The sequence below is a fragment of the Dendrobates tinctorius genome, unplaced genomic scaffold, assembly GCF_039654945.1.
Source record: "Dendrobates tinctorius isolate UK_male_01 unplaced genomic scaffold, ASM3965494v1 ptg000007l, whole genome shotgun sequence".
NCBI lineage: Eukaryota > Metazoa > Chordata > Amphibia > Anura > Dendrobatidae > Dendrobates > Dendrobates tinctorius.
Window position 1 is genome coordinate 38,682,886 of NW_027361675.1, and position 24,000 is coordinate 38,706,885.

Below are 24,000 nucleotides of genomic sequence, written 5' to 3' on the forward strand. Positions count from 1 at the left end.
GCATCAATGCCCCGTCTTCTGGCGGCAGCGGTCAGTCTCTGGTACCTTCCACTGAGCCTAGTCCATATGCTGCAGTGGCTGAAAAGGGTACGGATCACAGTACTGTATGAGCCCAACGTGGCTCAGAAAATATCAACTGGCAAAACTCAGGGCACCAGTCCCGTACTCTGTCCCTCTAATGTGGCACGTGCGCTGTACCCACAGACATTGAGCGTACGGCGCCTTGCTCTCTGGTAGTCGCCTGCACACTGCACCTCTCTCTCTAGTCACCGGGCACCCACTGTGCGTTCCTCTCCCTCTCTGGTCCCCACTGTTGGCGGCGGGAGACATCGGACGCTGGCCTGCACGCTGCTGATGATCCCAAGTCGGAGCACTCCTCTGCCTGGCTGCTGCTGCTGTACACACGGCTCCCCTCAGTGCAGCGGTCCTTCTGCAAGCGTCGGGGGACCCTCTCAGTGCAGCCTGTCATGGCGCCGTTACTTTGGGGAGGACAAGGCGTGCCGCTCACCTGACTGCGTGCTGCCCTCTCTTCGCGCCAAACTGCTCTGCTGCTCGCGCTTTCTCCTTTTATCTCCCAATCCCCCTCGGTCAGGAGGAAGGTCCGCCTCGCTAGGGCTTCCCTCAGGCAACAGGGGAAGGTCTGCCTCACTAAAGCTTCCCCCAGGGAACAGGTGATGCAGCCTTTCCAGTTCCTGACCCGGCACGCAGGTACCCGCGGTCTCGTCATCCTCCTTACATCATAGTGCTGCGTGTACAGTTTTAGGAACCCATGGCACTGCTTGAGGTTCCCATTGTAATGTGACAGATCAGACAGATGAGAACTAGGTCTAGATCCATAAGTTGCAGGCTGAGTATTCAAGCTGAGGTTGCTGCAACTTGGACTGAAGCGGATGAAGTAGCTATCGTCAGAGCATCCAAACGGGTATTCAGTCTGCAGATAGGACAATTTTTTTTTCCTGCTGATCCTGCTAATGGATCAACTCTTTGTACAACTCAAAGGGCAGAGGGGTCTTGGGATCAAGGAGGTCCATGGCCTGTACAAACTGTCATGCACATGGATCGTGGACCCACTGTGCCACGGTTGCGGCTTATCCGTGGAGGGGTTGGCTTGAGCTGCAGGTGGCCACCAGGTACCACTCCAAGGGCAGTCCCCGATACTGCAGCAGCTGACCCCAAGGGTCAGCATCACAGACAGGGACTCTAAGTACAAGGTAGGACTGGATACTGATGCAGGTTCAGACAGTGCCAGTCCTGGAACACTTGACAGAACGGACACTGATGTAGGTGCAGACAGTGCGAACCCTGGAACACTTGATAGGACAGACACTGGTGCAGGCACATGTACCACTAGAATGGCTAACGGTTCAGGTACCGCCAGAGTGGTTTAAGGTTCAGGGACTGCTGGAGCTGCTTGAAGTATAACAGGAACAGGTTCAGGCTCAGACTAGGCAGATTCAGCAACAGGTTCAGATTCTAACAGGATAGGTTCAGGCAGGGTCGGCTCCAGATTTTCATGGGCCCTGGGTTAAAGAATCTCAGTGGGCCCCTTTAGCACATACCATGATTCATGATGCACAGGTATGAAATATAGGTATAGTACAATGCCAAAGATTTCACTTACTTCTTGCATTACATGAGTGATATCTATTGTAAATTCCGCAATAGCTCAGAAAATGGCAAATCCTCACAGCGTACAGTGAATATGCTGGGGCAATTCAAAAGTTTGCAGTCACACAAGAGTGAATGTAGACTTTTCATTTTAGACTGGACAGTATATTCCTCTATGCAGTATTATGGGCACCATATATTGCTCCATACATTAATATGGGCCCCATAATTTTCTTCTATACAATATAATAGGCCCCATATAATGTTCCTTACAGTATATTGGGCCCCATATAATGCTCCATATAGTATATTGGCTCCATATAATGCTCCATACAGAATAATGAGCCACATATACTCCTCCATACAGTATAACGGGCCCCACATAGTGCTCCATACAGTATAATGGGCCCCATATAATTCTACATACAGTATATAATGACCCCATATAATGCTCCATACAGTATAATGGACCCCACATAGTGCTCGATATAGTATAATGGGCCCACATAGTGCTCCATACAATATAACGGGTCCAACATAGTGCTCCATACAGTATAATGGGCCCCATATAATTCTACATACAGTATATAATGGCCCAATATAATGCTCCATACAGTTTAATGGGCTCCATACAGGATAATGGGCCTCATATAATGCTCCATACAGTATAATGGAGCCCATGTATTGCTCCATACAGTATGCAGTATAATTGCCCCATAAATTGCTCCATACAGTATAATGGTCCCATATAATGCTCCATACAGTATAATGGCCCATATATTGCTACATAAATAACAAAATAAATAATAAATACTCACCACTTCTCATTCCCCACTGCTGCTGTCGCCTCAGCGTTTTACAACTCTCTGCAATGCTCGGCAGAGGGCGCTCTGTAGTGACGTCATTCCGCCCGCTGTCCTGAAACCTGAGCAGCATGGAATGGAGATAGATGAGTATTTGAGAGGGGCCTGACTCATGGACCCCTTAGCGAGTGGCCCCCCTCATTCATCCAGGGCCCCAGAACTTGCCTGGGTGCGCTGGTTGGTGATGCTGGTACTGGGTTCATGTTCAGACTAGGTGGGTTTAGCAACAGGCTCAGGTTCTAAAAACAGAATAAGTGCAGGAACAGGTTCAAGAATGGGTTCAGGTACCTTACAGCTAATTAGAAGGGATAGACTCAAACTACCACTAAAGAGGGCAGATTCAGAATCCGTTCGCTACTCCTTCAAGAAGCCGGGAGTGCGCACTAAGGGCTGAGAGATCCGACCCAGGAGCAGGAAGCTGATGCAGAACAGGGAGATGCGGCCGTGGCGGTGACTATGTCGGCGTCCCAGCCTGGTGGAAGGAGAGGGAACATGCAGGGACGCTGGCATTAGCGTTACACTCTGCAGGATTTGATTAGATGCACCTGCCTAGCGTTTTACTAGAACCAGGGCCTGTGTTCACTAAAGGTGTTTCAGTCTGCTGGATAGAGCACAATAAAGTGTGCTGAAGCTGGTGAGATACCAGCCAAAATGAGCTATAGCTGGGAAAGAGACATGCTGGGGTTCTCTGTCTGTATGGACACTGCAAGGAAAGTTGAGCAGTCTGTTTGTGGGAGCTGCAAAGAACCATGTGGAAGCTGCAGCTTGTTCAATGTAAACTGTGTATGTGTACGCAGTTTGCGGGATGCAGTGATATACAGGAGGTAGAGCAAGGGTTAACAAATTTAACATTTTTAATTTAACCAGGGGTTAACTCCTCACAGGGAGATAAATGGTTAAATGAGGGTTAAATAATTCAGTGGCAAGCAATAGGCAAAGTTATTGAGCAATAAACAAGATAACAGCAGTTCTTTAAATCACTTATTGTCTCAGAGGCTTCCCAGCCTACAACTGAAGCTTTGAAGTCAGTAGCGCCAACAACGGCTGGCGTGGTGCTGTTCCAGTGGAGACCTGCAAACAACGGTCCGACTTCTGGCGGCAGCGGTCGGTCTCCGGTGTTAGACATCGGATTCCTGTCGCTGCACGGCGGGAATCCCGAGCCTTGCTTCCGGCGGTCTTCCATTCCTCTTCAGCCGCAGAAGAGGCTGCTCAGCAGACTCGTCGGTCCCGGCGCTCTGCCCAGACTAGCTCTGTGGGTTTGGTTGCTGCTGCCACCTCTGGTCCAGCTATAGCAATGCATGCTGGTCAGCAGCGAGCTACTCCAGGGACTAAGTCCTTCATTCGGTCCACTGAGCATGCCTGTGGGACGATCTCCCATTGGAGATCGGAGGTCACGTGCTCAGGTCCTTCTCCAGCTTGGATTGGACCATCAGGAAGGTCCCGGAAGGACGCTGCTATAAAAGGGTCGCATGGCCTCTCGGCCATGCGCTAGTATAGACTGCATTACCAGACTATGAGGAGTGAGTGTTGTATGCATGTATGAATGTCTGGTGAATGACTCATTAAAAAAACCCTACTCTACGCATGTGTTGTGCAGCCTAGCCTGTTAAGCGCCCAGGCTTAGGTGTAGGTAGAGGCAGTGTCTGAGACTGGCATCAGTGTCCACCGGTTGCTCTGCATGCCACGGTGCACGTGCTCAACACTCCACCATAGTCAGCGTCTATAGTGGCGTCTGCAGGTGCGACGCCGCGTGCTCAGAAGGTCTAGAGGGACTCTGACCCCTTGTCTTGGGGCAGAGTTCTGTGACCACATTCTGTGCGCTCCATTGCCGAGCTCTGTGAGCTAAACAGGCTCCGACATTTATGTTCTGCGGTAGTGCGGCTCTGAGAGGTAACAGAGTTCGCCCTGTACACACCGGGTGACGTTAAACCGCGTATGTTCTTCCTTTATACCGCCATATAGCGTCTGCCATTACCTAGCAGCAGTATACCACCTCTGCACGGTAGACCCCGGGTTGTGATCGCACTCTCTCATATTTTATATTTAGTGCGATCCGCAACCCTAACATTCGGCACCTTCCACTGAGCCCCTAGTCCATAGATTGTTACGACCAAAGTAAACAGAGTCGCAGCAGTGACAGAGTCCAGGGTGGACTGGACAAGGTAGGCCACAAATGTCTGTCCAGTACTCTGCTTTCTCTATGTGGCACGGATATAGTACTCCCGATCATGGGGCCCATGTCACCTTGCTCTCTAGTAACTAACGGGCACACGGCACCTCTCTCTCAGGCTCTTAAGCTTTCATGCAGCAGTCAGCAGAACAGGGCTCTCGGCTCTCTTCCTGTTAATGCGGCAGGCTCTGGCAGCGTCCTGGCGTATGGCTGGCCCTGTTTCATCTCGACCCGGCCGTGCACCCCGCGGAGCAGGCTGCACACACACCTGGCCTTTGTCACGGCTGGGGGGAAACTGCCCGACGCTGCGCGCGTTTTCACTATTAACCGCGCCCCCAGCTTTCGAGTCAGAGCACCTGTCCGGGCCTTTTTGCCTTCCCCCGGGAAACAAGGGACGCAGCCTCAGCAGTTCCGGACACAGCATGATGCAGGCACCTACAGCCTGGTATTCCTCCTTACATATGAAATTGAATACGTCTGTTTGGCACTGAAGGGGATACTGAGACTGGTGGGATAGGGCTTCTTCTGTGTATGAAGATTGCTATGAGAGAAAAGACTGTAATCTGTTCTGATGAACCCACACTGACACATGTGCTCTGCTAAATGAACTGTTTATTTGTTGTGATAATCCCCCCCCAAAGGGTCTGCTTTTGGTTTTGAATCTCTTGGAATTTTATGAAAGCAATAAAACTGCCCCTGTTTGGACCAAATCGCATTGCCTATGTGAACGCTACCTAATGCCTATCTAAGAGGGATCTCTACACCAGCAATTCTTCTCTTTTCTCTGCTCTGTGTGGAAACAGAAAGTTTATTTTCTCTGCATTTATCATTCCCTCTTTGACTCCTAAACTAGCTGCTCCCTCCTGCACCTTCCAGGGACTTTTGCAGTGACTTATACTGGGAGAATAGACCTCCTGTTTCTATATAGAGCTTAGAAGGATTCATCTACTCAGTTTTTAATCATGTGATGTACTAATGGAAAAGTGAAGAATTAACTGGGTAGAATGGCAAAATGAGAAATTGTAAGTACACAATGCCATGTAATATGATGATTACAATATATTAAGAAGATTTAAGTGCTTCCTTAAATCACCTGCCCTCCATTGCTGCTTCTTTAGTAATTCTATCAATTTTGTTCACTGGTACTGCAAGTGATGAAGCGACAATCATGGACTGTGGATGTAGGATGTTTTGCTCCAGATTCTTCAAAATGGCGCATGATGTTCATTAATTCGGGGCTAAATAAAAAATATTCTTTATTTCTGTCTTTAATCAGTTTTTGCAACTTTCAGCACTAAAGCTCCCAAATCATTTGAAAAGAAGGAAAAAGTGTCAAATTGAGAACTCCAGAAATCTTATTTCACTTAGAAGCTGTAGTAAGATGCACAAAAAAGTGACATTTGGTAAAAGTCGCAATTCATAATTCTATCTAAAACATCTGAATAAGCAAAGTTCCTGAGAAAAAAAGAAAAACTTAAAAGTGGTGCAAAACTAGAAAGAATAAGGCGCAAATACAAAAGCCACTAAAAAAGGAGGAACAGCAATGATGAGTCTTGGTCCTTGTGTAGTACAAGATTTGAACATGACTCTTGTAGCCCAAGCAGGTACAGACTGGGACTGAAATTCAGCCCTGGCATTTGAAATCACACAGGCCCATGCTGTCACTATCCTCAAGCACCAGATGAGATATATTACTAATATTACCCTGGATCGAAGAAAGAAGGAAAGCAAGATTTACTACAAGACTAATATTTCTAATGATTCCCTTGACCGGCTAGGGTAAGTGACGGAGTCAGCGACTTTGTGCTTCGTCACAACTGTTAACAGTATGGTTGTCTTGAGAACACCGATTCTGTAAACAACGTAGCAGACAAGGCAGCCCATGACCAGACAGGCCCTTTGTGACGGCCGTCTGCGAATCTGGGATGTAGTAGGGACAGCACCCCGAGTAACCCTGAGACCCTTAACCCCTATACAGGGATCTGGAATTGTAGCAAGGCCCAGGTGGTAGCTGTCTAGATTAGCAGTGGACCAGAGCAGGACGGCCACCAAGGGGTCAAAACTAAAACCCGTAATCAAGGTCAGGAGGCAGGAGTCGGAGGCCAGAGGGCAGCAGAGGCACGAAATCAGCAGACAGAAGGATAGTCAAAAGTCCAGGCCAGGGTCAGTAAAACCAGGAGGGCAGCAAGGTACAGAATCAGCAGGCAGAAGGAGAGTCAGGAATCCAAGCGAAGGTCAGCGTCAAAAAATCGGAAGAGAGGCGGAGGTACAAAAACGGGAGGCAATAGAATGGTCAGAAATCCAGGCTGAGGTCAGAGTTTTCACTATAGCAAATTACAAAGTAGCACGCAGGGGAACCAAGAATATATCCGGCGGCTTGCAAGACCAGTCCCAAGGTATTTGAGGGATCAGGTCCTCCCTCACAGGTTCCTGGACTGATGATGTAATTAGGACCGCCCCCAGGACCAGGCCAGATGGAGATGCAGTAAGCCCTACATGACTGACAGAGGGGCGGAGCCTGCGCCCACCAGATGCCTGCGCAGGAGCCTCTTCTCTGTCACCACCCTCACCCTGGAGCGAACCACGGTGCCTCCCAGTGGCTGAGGCAGGAACAGTCGTCCCTGAGTCCGACGGCGACGTGACGGTCCGGCGCCTCCTCGTGGCCGAGACCGGAACCGCTGGCCCCGAGTCTGGCAGTGACGTGTCAGTCCGGCACCTCCTAGTGGCCGAAGCCGGAACAGCAGGCCCTGAGTCTGGCTGCGACGTGACACCCTTCTGGCATTTGCCAGAATTGCCAGATGGCCAGTCCAGCCCTGAGCCCAAGTCAAAAAGCCTTTATTTTGAAAATAACAGTACAGTTTACCTGAGGAGACCTTTTTGACGTATTGAAATCTCTAAAGTATGATTTTTGTTTTTTCATTTACATTGCCACAAAAAATTGCTCCAGAATACATTCCATATGTCTGTTTGCCACAAACGCTTTAGCACAATATATACACAGACCTCGCTAATAGAAAAAAAAAATCAATTTTATGACTGTTTTATCTAAATAAGAAAAAGCATAGCCATACCATCCCTCAAATGGTTTTCAAGCATTGGGATACTAACATGTCTTTTATTTTCTAATTTCAGAATAGACGGATTGCTAAAGTTTCCACTGCATTACTGGAATACAAAGATCATTTATGTACACAGGTATATTGTTATTCTGTGAAAGACAGTACAGCCTTGTTGAATTGTAGTACGTTAGGGTGCCTCCAACTGGAAACCCCATATCAGGCTAGACTCAACCGAGTAATAGGCTTATGCTGTGCCTAGCTAAAAAGACAGTACGGGAAAAATGGTCAAATGGAGTCCAAAGTCTAATATTTTGGACTCTGGTTAATTTGAGGACTTTTTTTTAAATCATTAGAATGGAATAGCACTTAGTAAATAGAAAATCATATACAATATATCATTCTGAAACCAGAAACGGATTACCCCCTCCTCCCAAAAAGAAAAACATGCCATAAAGTTTCAATGCTCAGGCTTAATATGAGCAAACAACTAATACTTATTTTTATTGAAAATAATTCAATAGGACTTGATTAATAACTGTTAAAAAAGAGCGGTAGTCATGGTACAGATAACCTATGATTAAAGAATAAAATGGTATCACAAATTGATGGCTGTAAAGTAGTCTAAGGCCATAGTCACACTAGCTTATAGCAGGCGATGCGAGAGCATCAGATGCGAAATGCTAATGACCCTCGGCTCCTGCTCTGCTGCGAGTGTGAGCCGAGTGTTATGGTCCTGTGCTCTGATCCTCTCGCATGACATGATCGGACCACAGCTATGGATGAGATGGAGAAAGTAATTTCTCCATCTCTTCTGCTGCCGGTGTCGGCGGGAATTGCACTGCACTCGGGTGATATCCAAGTGCAGGGCAACATTTCACTCGCACCCATAAACTTGTATGGGTGCTAGTGTAGAAACTGCAGGAACGCGGGATGTTGTCACAGACGGGCGACAGATCAAGAGATAACAAAGTCTTATTAACAACAAATACAGTTGACGCAGGGAGTGGCAGGGCAAGGAGGGGGATGTTAGGACAAAGGACGGGACAGGGAGTTTGAACGGGGCAGGACAGGGATGAATCATAGTTCAGGAAAAAGAAGGTAAAACTTATCAGTCTGTAGTGTTCTTGATTGCAGAGTCTCGGTTCTCCAACGGTGGCACCGGCAACAGCGGCACGTGACGTCCCGGACGTGTCTGTTGAGGACCGGGTTCCAATCCACGGAGAAGGAGAAGAGTCTCTGAAGAGGGCGGGAAGTTCCCGCAGCCAGGAACTCCAAAAGCTGTTGTTCTAGTGCAAGTTACCGCCGGTGTATGAGGAACTCTTACACTAGTGAGCCAAGTCTTTCTGCCAATCGCAGCATGCTGTGATTGTTCTCTCATGCCAAATCGGCATGAGAAAATAGTCACAGATGTGATCTGCCCCATAGAATAACACTCGGGTGAGTGCTATGCCATGTTTTATCACATAGCACTCAGCCGTGTTACATGGTAGTGTGACTCTGGCCAAAGGCAGATTCACACATTCATGTGTCATGGTCCGAATGTGGAGTGGCTATAGATCTCCTAAGCAGAATTTGACAGCCTTGTATATGTCTGAGACTGAATTTGGGTCTGGAGACCCATGAATGGCCAGTAAATCACAGACTGCAGGCATACTGTAGATGTGTAAAATTAGTTGAAGCAATAGAACAAACATAAGAGTCCAGCTTCTTGTAGAATAATAAAATCCTCCTTTATTCAAAATTTTAAAATTCCATGCGGATAAGGTGGGGTGCAGGAGTGCACATGGCAACGCATTTCGAACACAGGAAGGCGTTCGTATACAAAGCCTAATGGGAAAGATTTCTCATGGATCCTATAAACAGATGTGAGCAACTCTAATAGGATAACAGTCACGTGATTTTTAAAACCACTGAAAAAAGCACTTACAAAACACATAAAGGAAGAAATATACAAGAACATCTTAACACATTCAGAATAAAACATATAAAATACAATAAACATTAATGACAACGAAGAAATTGTCATTGGCACGTCAAATCGCCCAATGTTAAAGATAGATACGTAGGGAAACGCAAGACGCATACAGAAGTAGGTGGAGTGTAGGCGGAGCTTCAGGGAGGAAGAAAGGAGGAAGTAAGCAGCCATCCGCAGCCTTCCTGAACGCAAATGTGAACCCAGCCTAAGAGGAGACTTAATAGCGGTCTACAAATATCTGAAGGGATGTCACACTGTAGCGGGATCATCCTTATTCTCATTTGCACATGGAAACTCGAGAAGCAATGGAACAAATCTGAAAGTGAGAAGATATAGATTAGATATTAGAAAAAACTTTTTGACAGTGAGGGTGATCAATAATTGGAACAGACTGCCACGAGAGGTGGTGAGTTCTTTTTCAATGGAAGTCTTCAAACAGAAGCTGGACAGATATCTGTCTGAGATGGTTTAGTGAATCCTTCATTGAGCAGAGGGTTGGGCACTATGACCCTGGACGTTCTTCCAACTCTAACATTCCATGATTGACAGGGGTGCCAGGTGTCTGATCACGACTGATCAGATGTTGCTGACCTAAGGACAACCTCTTTAACTGTTTTATTTATGCCCAATTTCTTTTTTCATTGATATGATTTAACATAATTGGGTGTATTGAGTTGCTCATATTCAGTTTGAGTGTAAATAATTTTTGGTGCAATTCTTTTTTTGGGGGGAGTAGAGCACATCTGAATTCTGTTTTTTTGGGATTTATTCATGACTGTCTGGGGCTTCTGTCTGAGGACATTGATTTGGTCTAAACACAGGCTTTTACTTATGTATAGTTTTACATATTCTATACATTATTTTATGTTTTTATTTTTTTATATAATATTATATTTTAATGATTGTATTGTTTTAGGTTTTTTCTATTCTGGAGGAAGAGAATGATCTCACTGAGATAAAAGAAGAAATACAGCAAATTAAGGTTAATTATTCATCTTTATTGTCTTTATTACTGCTTGTCCAGTGACCATATCTGACCCAATTTCTTTCATATTTGCAGACAGAAATTGAGCGTGCAAAAGTATTCTCTTATCAAAAGAACCACAAAATGCGCAAAGTGAGTAAAATATTAATAGTGATAAGATTGTGCCGCTAACAGTTATACTATACCTTTTCTTGTGACCATTTGTAAGTTTTAAAGGATAGTTCTATAGTTTCATCTTTGTGAGTGCATCGCTCCCAGGCCTACCAGCTTTCTGTTTGCTAGGGTTGGTATGCTCCTGAACATTGAACATCAACTAAATGGTTGTACCTCTGGTCCTAACTATGTTCATTCCGATGCTGCTGCAGCAGCATCAGAGGAGCGCAGCACAATAAAGCTTTAGATCAGTACTTACAAGCTCTATGAAAAAGAACTTGTAAGCACTACACGCGCTCGAATACGTTACTAGACTGCAGCGATGGCCAGTTATTTAGGCAATGAGCAGTAGAAAATATTAAAAATCCCTCTGAGAATGGAGAGGATTTTTCGTAAGATTAAAATGGCCCTAATCCAATGTCTTCGTATACATTTCTTTGCCAAAATTGCTATATCATGCAAGAGCAACTTCTTATCCCCCCTCCATCCCCCTCCGCGACACAGTGAAAAATCCAGGGCATCTGATCCAGTTCCCAGTCTCTTCCCCCAATCCCAATGCTAAAATTACGCACTGATATCCAGAACTTTTGAATGGTGCTACATCCCCACAAACCATGAAACATATCTGTGCATTCTATCCCACATTTCGGGCATTTCTGGCTGTTGTCTGGACAAGCTGGGCATATTGGAAGGTTGAAGCCATAGATAGCCCTATGTATAATCCTGAACTGAGTGTCTCGCCAATTCTCATTGGTAATATTGTTTCTTAGTAAGCACCAACCCTGAATGATTTTGCCCATAATGTCTGTGTCTCCCATCTGTCTTGCCCAAGCTTTTGCACAAGTCTGCTTCCCCACCGGAGTTAACCATTCTCTCATGATACCATAAATCATTGACACATGCAAGCTGGGAAGATCACACTCCATCAAAACATTAAATTCATTCTTATGCAACTCTTTAGAAACATCCCGCAAATCTTGCATAATAGAATGTTTTAGTTGTGAGTATTGCAAACTCTGAAATTTGGTAAGTTCGAACTTCTCTACCACCTCTGCTTCATTTATCCATCTCCTTTCCCTTACATGCATCAAATCTTTCATTCTCAAAACACCCTTTTCCTGCCACGCTTTAAACAATCTATTTTCCCTGCCTAGCTGAAAGTTTGGGTGAGCCCAGGGATATTTGGATACTTTCCAGGGTAGTCCCAGCTTTTTTCATATCGCCTTCCAGGACACTATTGTATCCCTATACACCATCAAATTCCGGATAGCCTGGCTCAAGCAGGATGAGGGGAATGCAACATAGAAGCTAGGTCCCAAGGTCTGCAGAATTCACTCTCCAAGCCAACATCTGAATGTCAACTAGTCCCGTGCAGCCAGTCAACCATATGCCTAGTTAAACAGGAAAGATTATACCCACAAGACATTGGGGAGCCTGATTCCTCCCCCTTTCGTCGACGACATGAGTGTGCTCAGCTTTACCCTAGATTCCCCCCCCCCCCAAAGAAACCTCGTAAAAGCTCCATTCAACCTAGAGATATCACCATGCTTAAGTAGCAGGTGGATAGTCTGAAGGGGATACAACAGCCTCGGAAAGATCATCATTTTAATGAGATGCCCTCTCGCTAATAGCGACAATGGCAGACAGCTCCAGCCTCTTAATTGTGGTTCTATTTTTGACATAAGTGGGTGGTAGTTTAAGGCGTATACTGAGTCTGTCGTGCAGCCCAGGCAGATGCCCAAATACTTGATCGAAGATCTTGCTATTGGAATCCCCAATACCTCAGAATGTTGGTTGTGGTTTCTTGTTCCGTCACCCCCCCTTCAGAAATAGCAGCTCACATTTATTCTTATTAAGCCTGAAGCCTTAGAACTCCCCAAACCTTTCTATGAGCTTCAGTGTCTGTGCTAGATCCTTATACGGAATACGCATAAATAACACTATATCATCTGCAAACAATGCAGATCCCCTCATGGCTATGCCTACTCTTAAGGACTCTCGACATGGGTTCAATGGCCATATTGAATAACAGAGGCGACAGTGGACAACACTGACATGTGCCTTTTCTCAATGGGAACACGCCCAACAGAAATTCAGGGGAGAACATCCTCGCCTGAGGGTTCAAGTAGAGCGTCTGAATGTAACTACGTATCCTTCCTCTCAAACCCACCCAGTCCAAAACCAATTCCAGCCACGACCAATTCACATTATCGAATGCTTTCTCAGCATCTAACGTGACAAGCGCCGGATACTCTGCTTGGTCCTCCTGCACGTATTTGGGTCGCTCTCCCAGGGCTGTGGGGTACTCGGTACCGGGCCGGTGTCAGTGGGATATGTCACGGCAGCTGTGACCCGGTCCGTGGCCTGTGGGCGCCCAAATCAATGGTGGTTTGTTATATAGTTTATGTGATAGTTCGTGACGCCACCTGTGGTGTTTGGCAAGCAAGATGTTAAGCCAACGCTGCGTGCAGATCCTCTGGGGCTGATGGTGTGTTGCAGCATAGATGGTGTAGCTCCCCACAGGTGAAGCTGTAACCCCAGGGCAGTGTATAGGCGCAGGTAGTATGAGGAATGTGGGTACCCAGATGTAACGGTGCTGACGGTGTTGGCGCACAAATGACTGGAAGACTCCAGGGCTTGCAGTTCCAAAGCTTTACTCACAGTTCGTGGTACACACTGGTGCCTGCCTCCGTGCCGTGTCCTCCGGGGCAGAGACTCAATCAACCTCCCGGGCAAGTCAGGATTCTCCTCTCCAACACTCCACCAACATGTACCTTTCCTAAACGACTCCTCTATTGCGCCTTTTAGTGTGAAGAGCTCCAGTACCGTGGTACTCTGAAGTTCCTCCTGTCAGATGTTCCTAACAACTCTACTTGTATGACAGACAGCTGTAGCCTCTCTCGGGGACTCCATTCTCCGGAGTCCTGGTGCTCTATTCAGTTGCTGTTGTGCCCCAAGTCTTAGATGGGAGTAGTGCATTTACAGCCAACTACTCCACCGGTGTCTGCTGCAGAACTATAAGTGTCCATACAACCTCGGGGACCGGGCCCTGGCCTTGCGCTGAGAACCTATAGGCAGGGTTCCTCTTCCAACCCACAACTCCTCTCTGTTCTCCTACTCCTTCGTTCCGCGCTGTTCCTTCTCTCTCTTATGGAAGCTTAGGTTGCAGTTCTAAGTCTTTCTCCTTCTGTTCCTTTCCTGTGCCAGCTGGCTCAGATCACTGAGTCAGCTGCAGCACTCCTTCCTCCATCCCTTCTTCCAGGGATCCTCACTCCTGTCTGAGTGACTTCCTACCCGACTGACCTTCTGTCAGACTGACTTGTCATTCTAAACCTTCCCAACCTTTTATATCTAACTCCACCCACCTCCCAGCACATCTCGTGTTACGAAGCAAGGACCCACGAAAGGTGCTCTGCTACCCTCTAAGCATGGAGCCGCAATGGGGTCCTGCTGAACTATCCTGTATGTTGTGTGTGGGATGCAGGTATTGGAGTGTGGAAAGGAGTTCCCAACTTACCTAGTTGGTGGGGCACTACACCTTAGGAGAAGGTGCAGTACCTCTGTGGCGACTGAGCCTCAGGGACGCCACTGTTGTGAGTTCATTTTCCCCTCCGTCACTGAGGCCTGGTGAACTCCCTATTCTAGTGAAGGAAGGTAGTGAGCCTGATTATCAGGCACCTGGGACTAATGAAGACGATGGGCTGAGTGGAGTCACTGACTGGATTTAAGGCAGCCTACGCCCTTTCTGCCCTGCGGGTGATTTCTCTGTGGACTCTGGGACACCAGTCTGATTCCTGCTCTCCTAAAGCTAAGTTTTCTGTTTTGCCTTTTTGCATCTAAGATTTGTTTTTGTTTTGCTTGCTTTTTGTATTCTGCCACTCCCTGCTGGAGTGTGCAGTGTTCCTTGAGCTCTGTCTTCTGAAAGTACCTGAGTGCTGATTTAGTTTTGAAGCTTAGTTGCTTCAGGGCCATTTTTATATCAGCTTGTTGGCTTTTGTCTCTGATAGGGTTTTGGCAGATTGCAGACAGCAGCCTTCCTATCCGTTCCTATCTAGGTAGTTTTTGGGCCCCGTCTTTGCTCAGCCTGTCTTTCTGTCTGTGTAAGTGTTTTCATCTTGCTTCACCGTCATTATATGTGGGGGGCTGCCTATTGCTTTGGGGTCTGCTCTGGGGCAGATAGATTTCCCCTTTCCTTCTTTAGGCCTATGTATCTCTCCGGCTGTGATCGAGGGGTCTAGGTCATCGTAGGAACCCCCCACGGCTACTGCTAGTTGTGTTGATAAGTTCAGGGGTCTGCAATCTGATAGTTGCCAACTTCTCTGGTTTTCAGGACTTAGCTAGCATTTCTGTTTTTGCCTCCTACGGTGACTCAATCATAACACGCCACATACCCCCCCGTTAAACACAGCACCTCCGCGGGCTGCAAGGTAGCAAAGTAGACAGCAAAGAAACATACAAAAATTTTGTAATGCATAACAAACTTTTCTTATACTAATCTTCCTAGTACAGGAGGTACTCATCTTGAACGTTACAAACAATTCTATCTAAAATTCTATCTAAAATTTTTAATTCTAAGTGCAATTCTCAATTCAAAGTGCTATTCTCTGTAACACATTTTTCTCTTTTTTTCTCTCTTCCTCTAGACGCAAGACGCTGACCGCAAATACCTGGTCCGTCACCTGTCACTTTCAATTCTTTATTCATATCACTCATCTCTATATCAGACATTCCTAATTCTTCTATAAAAGCCATTTCTCAGTTACTAATACTCTTATAAAACACATTATCAAATACTTCGCAGTAAAACATTCAACAATTATTCTTGTAAGTGCTGGACACCGCTCCCAGCCGGGATTTCTTCCAGTGTCCTTTGAGGTAGACATCATCTTCGAAAAGCGTCCATGCAAAACATTATCTTCGCAAAGTGTCTTTTATATGTAAAACCAAGAGAGAGCACCCAAAGAGGTGCAAACTATTTACAAACACAGTTTCGGATCATTCAGCGTCCATGATCTCCTCAGTTCCAATCAGAAAACAACGCTGCCAATCAAAACTAGGCAACAAAAGTGCTACCAGAAAAACAAAAACATGATGAACAATAAAAAAAATAGCAAAAGGCACAACTGGTGCTAACAAACCCTCCTGGGTAACGAGAATTGGAAGTTTTTACTTGTGTTCCCCTCCTGGGGTTCTGGAAGCTGAACTGGAACTGTCCTCATCCTGATTCTGGTTCCTCACTAAAGGACCTTGAAGCTGTGGCAAATGGAACCCATGATGCATCTCAACGCCCATCAACTGCTCCTCCACGATAGGTGGTTCCATTGTCCTGGTACGAGGTCTAGCTCCTAAGGCTTCTGCAGCTTGTCGGTGCTGGCAAGCAACTACCTGGGGACTTGGCAGTGAAGGCATCCCGAGATCACCATCCCAAAACGATCCAGATCCCCCTCTTTCCTGTAGATGTCGGATCGGGCATGCCGGCTCCAACCGTACCCCACACAGCAGGGTCCTCCTCCTCCCCATCAACCCATTAGGAAGGCTGGGCTATATACCTGGGAGTTCCTGGCAGTGCGGTCTCTGCTCCGGTGTAGGCGTGGTGGCAGCGGGCGCTGCCGGTGAGACACCGGGGACGGCGGTGGAGCCCATGGCAGCTCCGGTTCCGCGGGGGTCGCTGGCGGGACCTGCGCAGCTGCGCCAGATCTGGGCAGGAGCTTCTCTTCCTCCGCTTCAGCTCCCTGGGCTGCATACAACTCCTCCAGTATCGGCGGCAAAGAGGGGACAGTATACGCTGCTGGTGACATGGCAGCGGCTCCAAGCTCCGCAAGGTCTGCCAGTAAAAGATCCGGTGCAACAGCGACGGGTACCGGTGTCGCGGGTACTGCAGGTGTAGGCCCCTCCTGGGCGCACTGCAAGCTCAATGTCCATAGCGCTTCTCGCCTCAGTCGCAGGCAGCGTGTCAGCTGGATAATCTCGTCTTCCAGCTGTTGGTGATTCATTCCTGAGATCGGGTCGGAGCCTTCAGCCATGGCGCCAGGGAGATCCGTTTCCCTGCGCTCCGCAGGCCTCCTTCCCTCACTCTCCAAAATAGCGTTCTGGCATTCTTCCTGCCTCGGCCCCTTTCCCGCCACTGGCTTCTTCTGCCCCTCCTTCCGGGGGCGGCGTCTTTTTCCAGCGCCTCCATACCAAGCCAGTATACAAACCCCTTGGGGGGTGGGCCATGTATCTGTCACATAATAATTCAGGCAGGTAAGGCCCAATACTCTTCGCGGTCTTTTCCTAGGACCTCCCATCTCTTCACACCCTTCTTCTCCGCACCAGCGGCCATTTCTAATGTCCATTCTACAGTCCATCAAATCAGGTCTTCTGCACATTTTCAAAAGTTCAAAGTCTCACAAATTTCAGGCGCACAGAACCCGATGGTATCGGATCTCGTCATCCTGTTTGTGACGCCAAAATTGGGTCGCCCTCCCAGGGCTGTGGGGTACTCGGTCCCGGGCCGGTGTCAGTGGCATATGTCACGGCAGCTGTGACCCGTCCATGGCCCTGGGCGCCCAAATCAATGGTGGTTTGTGATATAGTTTATGTGATAGTTCGTGACACCACCTGTGGTGTTTGGCAAGCAAGATGTTAAGCCAACGCTGCGTGCAGATCCTCTGGGGCTGATGGTGTGTTGCAGCATAGATGGTGTAGCTCCCCACAGGTGAAGCTGTAACCCCAGGGCAGTGTATAGGCACAGGCAGTATGAGGAATGTGGGTACCCAGATGTAGCGGTGCCAACGGTGTTGGCGCACAAATGACTGGAAGACTCCAGGGCTTGCAGTTCCAAAGCTTTACTCACAGTTCATGGTATACACTGGTGCCTGCCTCCGTGCTGTGTCCTCCGGGGTAGAGACTCAATCAACCTCCTGGGCAAGTTAGGATTCTCCTCTCCAACACTCCACCATCATGTACCTTTCCTGAACGACTCCTCTATTGCGCCTTTTAGTGTGAAGAGCTCCAGTACCGTGGTACTCTGAAGTTCCTCCTGTCAGATGTTCCTAACAACTCTACTTGTATGACAGACAGCTGTAGCCTCTCTCGGGGACTCCCTTCTCCGGAGTCCTGGCTCTCTATTCAGTTGCTGTTGTGCCCCAAGTCTTAGATGGGAGTAGTGCATTTACAGCCAACTACTCCACCGGTGTCTGCTGCAGAACCATAAGTGTCCATACAACCTCGGGGACTGGGCCCCGGCCTTGCGCTGAGAACCTATAGGCAGGGTTCCTCTTCCAACCCACAACTCCTCTCTGTTCTCCTACTCCTTCGTTCCGCGCTGTTCCTTCTCTCTCTTATGGAAGCTTAGGTTGCAGTTCTAAGTCTTTCTCCTTCTGTTCCTTTCCTGTGCCAGCTGGCTCAGATCACTGAGTCAGCTGCAGCACTCCTTCCTCCATCCCTTCTTCCAGGGATCCTCACTCCTGTCTGAGTGACTTCCTACCCGACTGACCTTCTGTCAGACTGACTTGTCATTCTAAACCTTCCCAACCTTTTATATCTAACTCCACCCACCACCCAGCACATCTCGTGTTACGAAGCAAGGACCCACGAAAGGTGCTCTGCTATCCTCTAAGCATGGAGCCACAATGGGGTCCTGCTGAACTACCCTGTGTGTAGGGTGCAGGTGTTGGAGTGTGGAAAGGAGTTCCAAACTTACCTAGTTGGTGGGGCACTACACCTTAGGAGAAGGTGCAGTACCTCTGTGGCGACTGAGCCTCAGGGACGCCACATATTTTACCGCATCTATGATCAACATGGCTTTTCTGATATTTTATACTGCAGATCAGCCTTTTATAAAACCCAACTAGTGTGGCACAATTTCTCTAGGTAGAGCCACTGCCAGTCTATCCTCCAAAATTTTAGAGATCAGCTTCAGGTCTTGGTTAATAAGTGAAATTGGTCAGTAGTGTTAGCATGATTGGAGATTCCCCCTCCCCCACCCAAGTATTAAACATGGCAGTCAGCGTAGGAGAGATCTGGTCTTTCAGAACTTTATATAACTCATCCCAAAACCCGTCGGGCCCTGGTGTCTTTCCATTGCTAAGTCCTTTGATGGCTATTTTCACCTCATCTTCTGAGATCTCAGCATTTAGGAATTCTAGCTCCTGGTACAAGAAACAAGGCATCTTTGCTCTCCTTAACCATTCCTCGCTCCCCCTTCTAACCCTCCGTATCTCCCCATAAAGCTGTCTGTAAAATTCCCCTAGGATCTTATTTATCTCCCTGGGGTCAGAAGTCAAACCCCCGCCTTTTTTCTACAAATTCGGAATTAAAGTCTGAGGCCTCCCTTAGCCAGATTGGCCAGCATCTTCCCCGCCTTATTCCCAAATCTATGAAGAGCTACTTCCTGCTGTGAACGAAGCATCTGCTCCTTTTTTATCTGCCCACGAGTCAAAGCTGTTCTTAGCCTCAAGCCACCTCTTGCAGAGCTGTCCTCCTGGAACACCGTGTATTTCGCCCACACGAGGTCAATGGCTCTCAGGTATTGTTTACTCGTTCTTCTTTTGAGCGTGGCTGTGTATACCAGCAGACAGTCTCCCAGTATAGCGACGGATTTTGCTCATGTTCTCCATTTGTCACTCTGACGTCCTCCCACCAGTCTCTCAGTATCCTATGAAAGTTTTCGTCTCTAGTCAGATATGTCGGAAACCTATATAGGATGTCCGTTACCCTTTGAATGTTGGCTTGAATCCATACACTCACCTGACTGTGATCAGAAATCACCAAATTTTCTATCGCACTCTCATTCGTTCTAGGAAGTAGACTCTCACTCATCCATATCTGATCGGATCGATACCTGACCAATAGAGTTGAGCGACTTTGGCCGGATCGGGTTTCGTGAAACCTGAATGAAACAAAATTTGTTTCGGTTGAAAACTGTTCTGACTAGGGCAAAAAAAGTCAGAGTTTCGTCTGAAACCCAACCCCAATGCAAGTCAGTGGGGAATAAAAGTTGCCTTGAGTGGATGAATGTCATCACGAAACCCGATCCGACCAAAGTCGCTAAACTCTACTGACCAACTATCATGCGGATGGGAGTAAAGGGTAAACTCTCTATAATTAGGGTGCTACAGACACCATATATCCCTGAGACCCAGACCTTTTTCTGACATACATCTACATCCCCCCTCCTTCCAACTTCTTTTTGCCCCTCTCCTTCTGGGTTCTGTCTTCTGCGTGACATGGGACCCCATTGAAATCTCCTCCCACCACTATATAGTGCTCATTATCTTTTAGAATGTTAATTTTCAGTTCCCTAAAAAAGGGATCCTGATCTGAGTTGGGAGCGTACACATTATGTATGCTCAATCTTCCAGAGGGGCCCGCAATCACCAGGTGCTGCCACCTCCCTTCAGAATTGTGCTCCTCTAGCAGCACCGTGTGATTAAAGTGCCTGCTCACTAAAATTAAGGTCCCTGCTTTCCTACTCTGAGCCGGTGAGCCAAACACTTTCCCTACACAATACTTGTTCATTCTAAAGTAGTCCTCTTTTAGCAAACGTGTTTCCTGTAGAAGAGCCACATCTGCCCCCAGCCTCTTTAAATGTTGCGAGACCATGGATCTTTTTCCCTGCGACCTCGGACCCTTCAGGTTCCATGAAATAATCTTAACCATTATCCAACGTATGATTGGTCTTTCTAAATAACCTCGCAAAATTGTCATTGGTTTTCATAGATTCTATCTGGTTCAGAACGTAGCCAGTCGCCCATAATCAATGGAGCAGTGGTACGCCCGCTGCATTTCAGATATCTTGAGACTCGCTACTCGCCGCTTCCTTCTGCCCCTACTGCCACAGCTGGTGCTCCTGGAGTCCCCTTTTTCTCTGTCACCAGCGTCCCCAGAATCTGTATGGGGCTGTGAGCTTATTTGATCATATACGATGGTGGACGGCATTGGTGACTTGGGTGGCTCCGTGTCTCTCCCCCATTCACCAGCCACCGCTCTACGTCCTCTCTCTCATCCATATTATGCCTGTCATGGTCATGTGTGACTGGACACACCGCCTCCAGCAGGGCGAATTTTTATGACACGCGTGACCCTGGATACACCACCTCCAGCAGGGCGAATTTAAATAATAGAACGTGCAGGCGGACACACCTCCTCCAGCAGGCGAATTTCAGTATTACACGTATGTCTGGATACACCGCCTCCAGCAGGGCGAATTTCAGAATAAAGGGGAAAACCAGGAAAACAATTACAATGGTGGCCCTGCGATAGGGAACGGGGACGTGGAGACGTCCTGCACTCCCCTGAGTCAGTGTCTCTACACTCCTAATGATCCCTAGGCCGGTTCCGCACCCGGCGCCGATCAGGATACCTGAAATCCCTAGCTCGCCCTGAACCAATCCCTTACTAGTGAAGTGGACGGTGCAGAAACTAATCCCACCACTGCACTAAAACACACATTGAGGAAAGTGACAAACAGGGAAACACCACTTAGCTTTGCTCTGTTGCTAATGCTCCAAGCAACAGAGTCTGACACCTGAGTGCATCTTTTCCTCCAACCGGATCCAACACCTGAGTGCAGCTTTACAGCAACAGAGTCTCGCATCTGAGTGCAGCTTTACAGCAGCAGAGTCCAGCATCCGAGTGCAGCTTTCCAGCAACAGAGTCCAGCATCTGAGTGCAGCTCTCTTCCAGCAACAGAGTCCAGCATCTGAGTGCAGCTTTCACCATAGCTGCCACTCCACCAAGCTTTGCAAGAAATCCTTGCTGACACCATAGCTGCCACTCCACCAAGCTTTGCAAGAAATCCACACTGACACCATAGCTGCCACTCCTCCAAGCTTTGCCAGAACTCCTCGCTGACACCATAGCTGCCACTCCAGGATTCTGACTGAGCTGCCAGGAACTCTCTCTAGCTCCTTCCTTCACCAAGGATGGTTGGAAAAGACCAATATCACCAACAGTGAGTGAGAACACCTGACACACCTTTATAGTTAGGAGCCAGAGTCTCACACCTGTTAGAGATTCCCATGCAATAACGCTCACCACCACCGGGGGCAAACTAGAACCAAAGACACCACTGTGTAATAACCCTAATGGCCACCGGGGGAAAACCAACTCTACGCAACCAGCTCAAAGGAAAAAAAAGGTTACTTATTCAAAACCTGTCATATCCAACTTGGATCATGACAAGGCCCATCATGATTTGTCTGCAGCCATGCTAGCTTTCATTCTCCCTCACCTCCTGCCAAATTCCGTTAGTGCCATCAGCTTCTCCCTTCTGCGGGCGAGAAGACCCTGCCGCCTGCGCCATGTTGGATCATGACACACTCGCTTCTCCAGCGAAGGCTCCTCAGCTATCCTCTGGTCCCCGCAATCCTCAGGAGGTAGCGATCCATCTCTGTGTCTTCGGGGGCAGTCCACGGTACTCTGGGGTCCACAGCAGGCAGGTTGAGCTGTATCCATCAGTTTTGCGGGGGGCCGCGGGAGCTCTCCCTCTACACATCCGCTACAGCCAGAGCCAGAACCGGAAGTTGTTGTTTGTTTGTTTTTTCTTGTTTTTGTTGTTTTTTTTGTTTTTTTTTTTAAACATCATTTTTATTGATTTTGTAATGAAGTTACATATTACAAGTTACAAACGTTGCATTGAATTGTTACAAAGAACATATTTAAACATGCTTATCACCTAAGCCTGAATAGAAGCAAAAATAAACTTAACAAACATAAAATTATCAAACCCCCTTACATCCACATTTTCATAGATTACATTGACTGAAATCAGACACCTTATCTCCAGCTCCACATTATCCTCCATATAGCTCATATAACAAATTTCAGTTTACCCAAACTACCACTCAAATAAATCCTCTAATAGATACCACTCCGAATCCACAAAGGAGCTCATTAAGTCTTGAATTTCTCTGGAGGTCAGTGACTTTTCTATAAACACTCACCATTTTTTTAAAAAATATTTTCATCATTTTATCTTCATTTCTTTCTGTTTCTCTTTTTTCCAAAAATAAGACCGATGTTAAACCTTCCTTGATCTCTTTTATCCCTGGGAGTGTTTTAGCTAGCCAGTGTTGCAGAATTAGACGTTTTGTCACCATTTCAATGGTGTGAAACAAGTCATGTAGCCATCCCCCTCTTGTTTTACCCGTCGTAAAGTGAAACAACCAACATAATGGATCTACTTCTACCCATATCCCACATATCTTCAGATACATATCCTTGACTTTTAACCAGAGTTCTTGTGTCCTGGGACATAACCACAATCCATGTTCTGTGTCTGTTTGGGCATTGTACATTTTGGGCAACTTGTCTGCCTATCAGGATTCTGCGGAGTCGGAGGTATATTGAAGCCACATATTGTTTTATGTATTATTCTGAACTGACTATCTCTCCACTGTTCATTAATGACATGCTTTCTTGCCAATTCCCAGCCCCGCAGAATCTTATGCTCAAGTTCTTCATCATGTATATGTTTTTCCCATTTGTGAGATATTTTGCCCTTCCCTGAGGGGTGTAATATGTCCCTCAGCATCCCATATATTGAGGTCATAGATATTTCTCCCATGTCTTTGGTAACCAAATCCTCGCATATTTCTGAATCGATTTCCTTCCTCACATCCTGAAGGAGGTCTAATACATAATGCTTTAATTGACTATATAACATCAAATGAAATCTCGGTAGCTCAAATTTGTCTATCACTTCCAATCCCGTCAACCAGCGGTCTTCTTGTAGATGTAGTAAGTCCCCTAACGTCTGTATACCTTTCCCCAACCACTCTGGGTATAATTTATTTTCTCTTCCTAATCTAAAGGCAGGAAATGCCCAAGGATTCAGGTGTTTCGACACTCTCCACGACATTTTTAGTTTTTTTCTTACTGCCTTCCATTTGGCAATAGTATCTTTACATATTACCGAATATTTAATGTTTGGCGGTATATGTGACAGCGGCATATGTAGCAGCTCCGTCAGTTCCCACAAACCACAAAATTCTGTATCCAATTTGTAGTCAGTATATCGCCCCGTTTTTTTAATCCAGTCTATTGCATTCCTCATTAAACACGATAAATTATATCCCCTAATATTTGGCAATCTCACTCCCCCTCCCTCCTTTGCGTGCATTAGAGTTCTTATAGCCAATCTCGCTCTTTTACCCCTCCAGATGAATTTAGAAAAGGCACTGTTTAATCTGAGAACATCTGCG

The 24,000-nt window shown here is 47.0% G+C and overlaps 1 protein-coding gene and 1 long non-coding RNA gene across 5 annotated transcripts in view; one reads left to right on the forward strand and one right to left on the reverse strand.

Moving 5' to 3' along the window:
- The window catches only part of LOC141087774 (uncharacterized), a 124,085-nt gene that overhangs the window by 92,446 nt on the left and 7,639 nt on the right, over positions 1–24,000 (forward strand). For all 3 annotated transcript variants that reach the window (XM_073573613.1, XM_073573603.1, XM_073573593.1), the window contains exons 5-7: positions 7,774–7,836; positions 10,592–10,657; positions 10,736–10,792. In XM_073573613.1, the coding sequence (XP_073429714.1) occupies positions 7,774–7,836; positions 10,592–10,657; positions 10,736–10,792 (186 nt within the window). The remainder of the gene's footprint in view (positions 1–7,773; positions 7,837–10,591; positions 10,658–10,735; positions 10,793–24,000) is intronic.
- The window catches only part of LOC141087782 (uncharacterized), a 61,449-nt gene continuing 46,835 nt past the window's right edge, over positions 9,387–24,000 (reverse strand). For both annotated transcript variants that reach the window (XR_012231719.1, XR_012231720.1), the window contains one exon: positions 9,387–9,991. This is a non-coding gene — a long non-coding RNA (uncharacterized lncRNA). The remainder of the gene's footprint in view (positions 9,992–24,000) is intronic.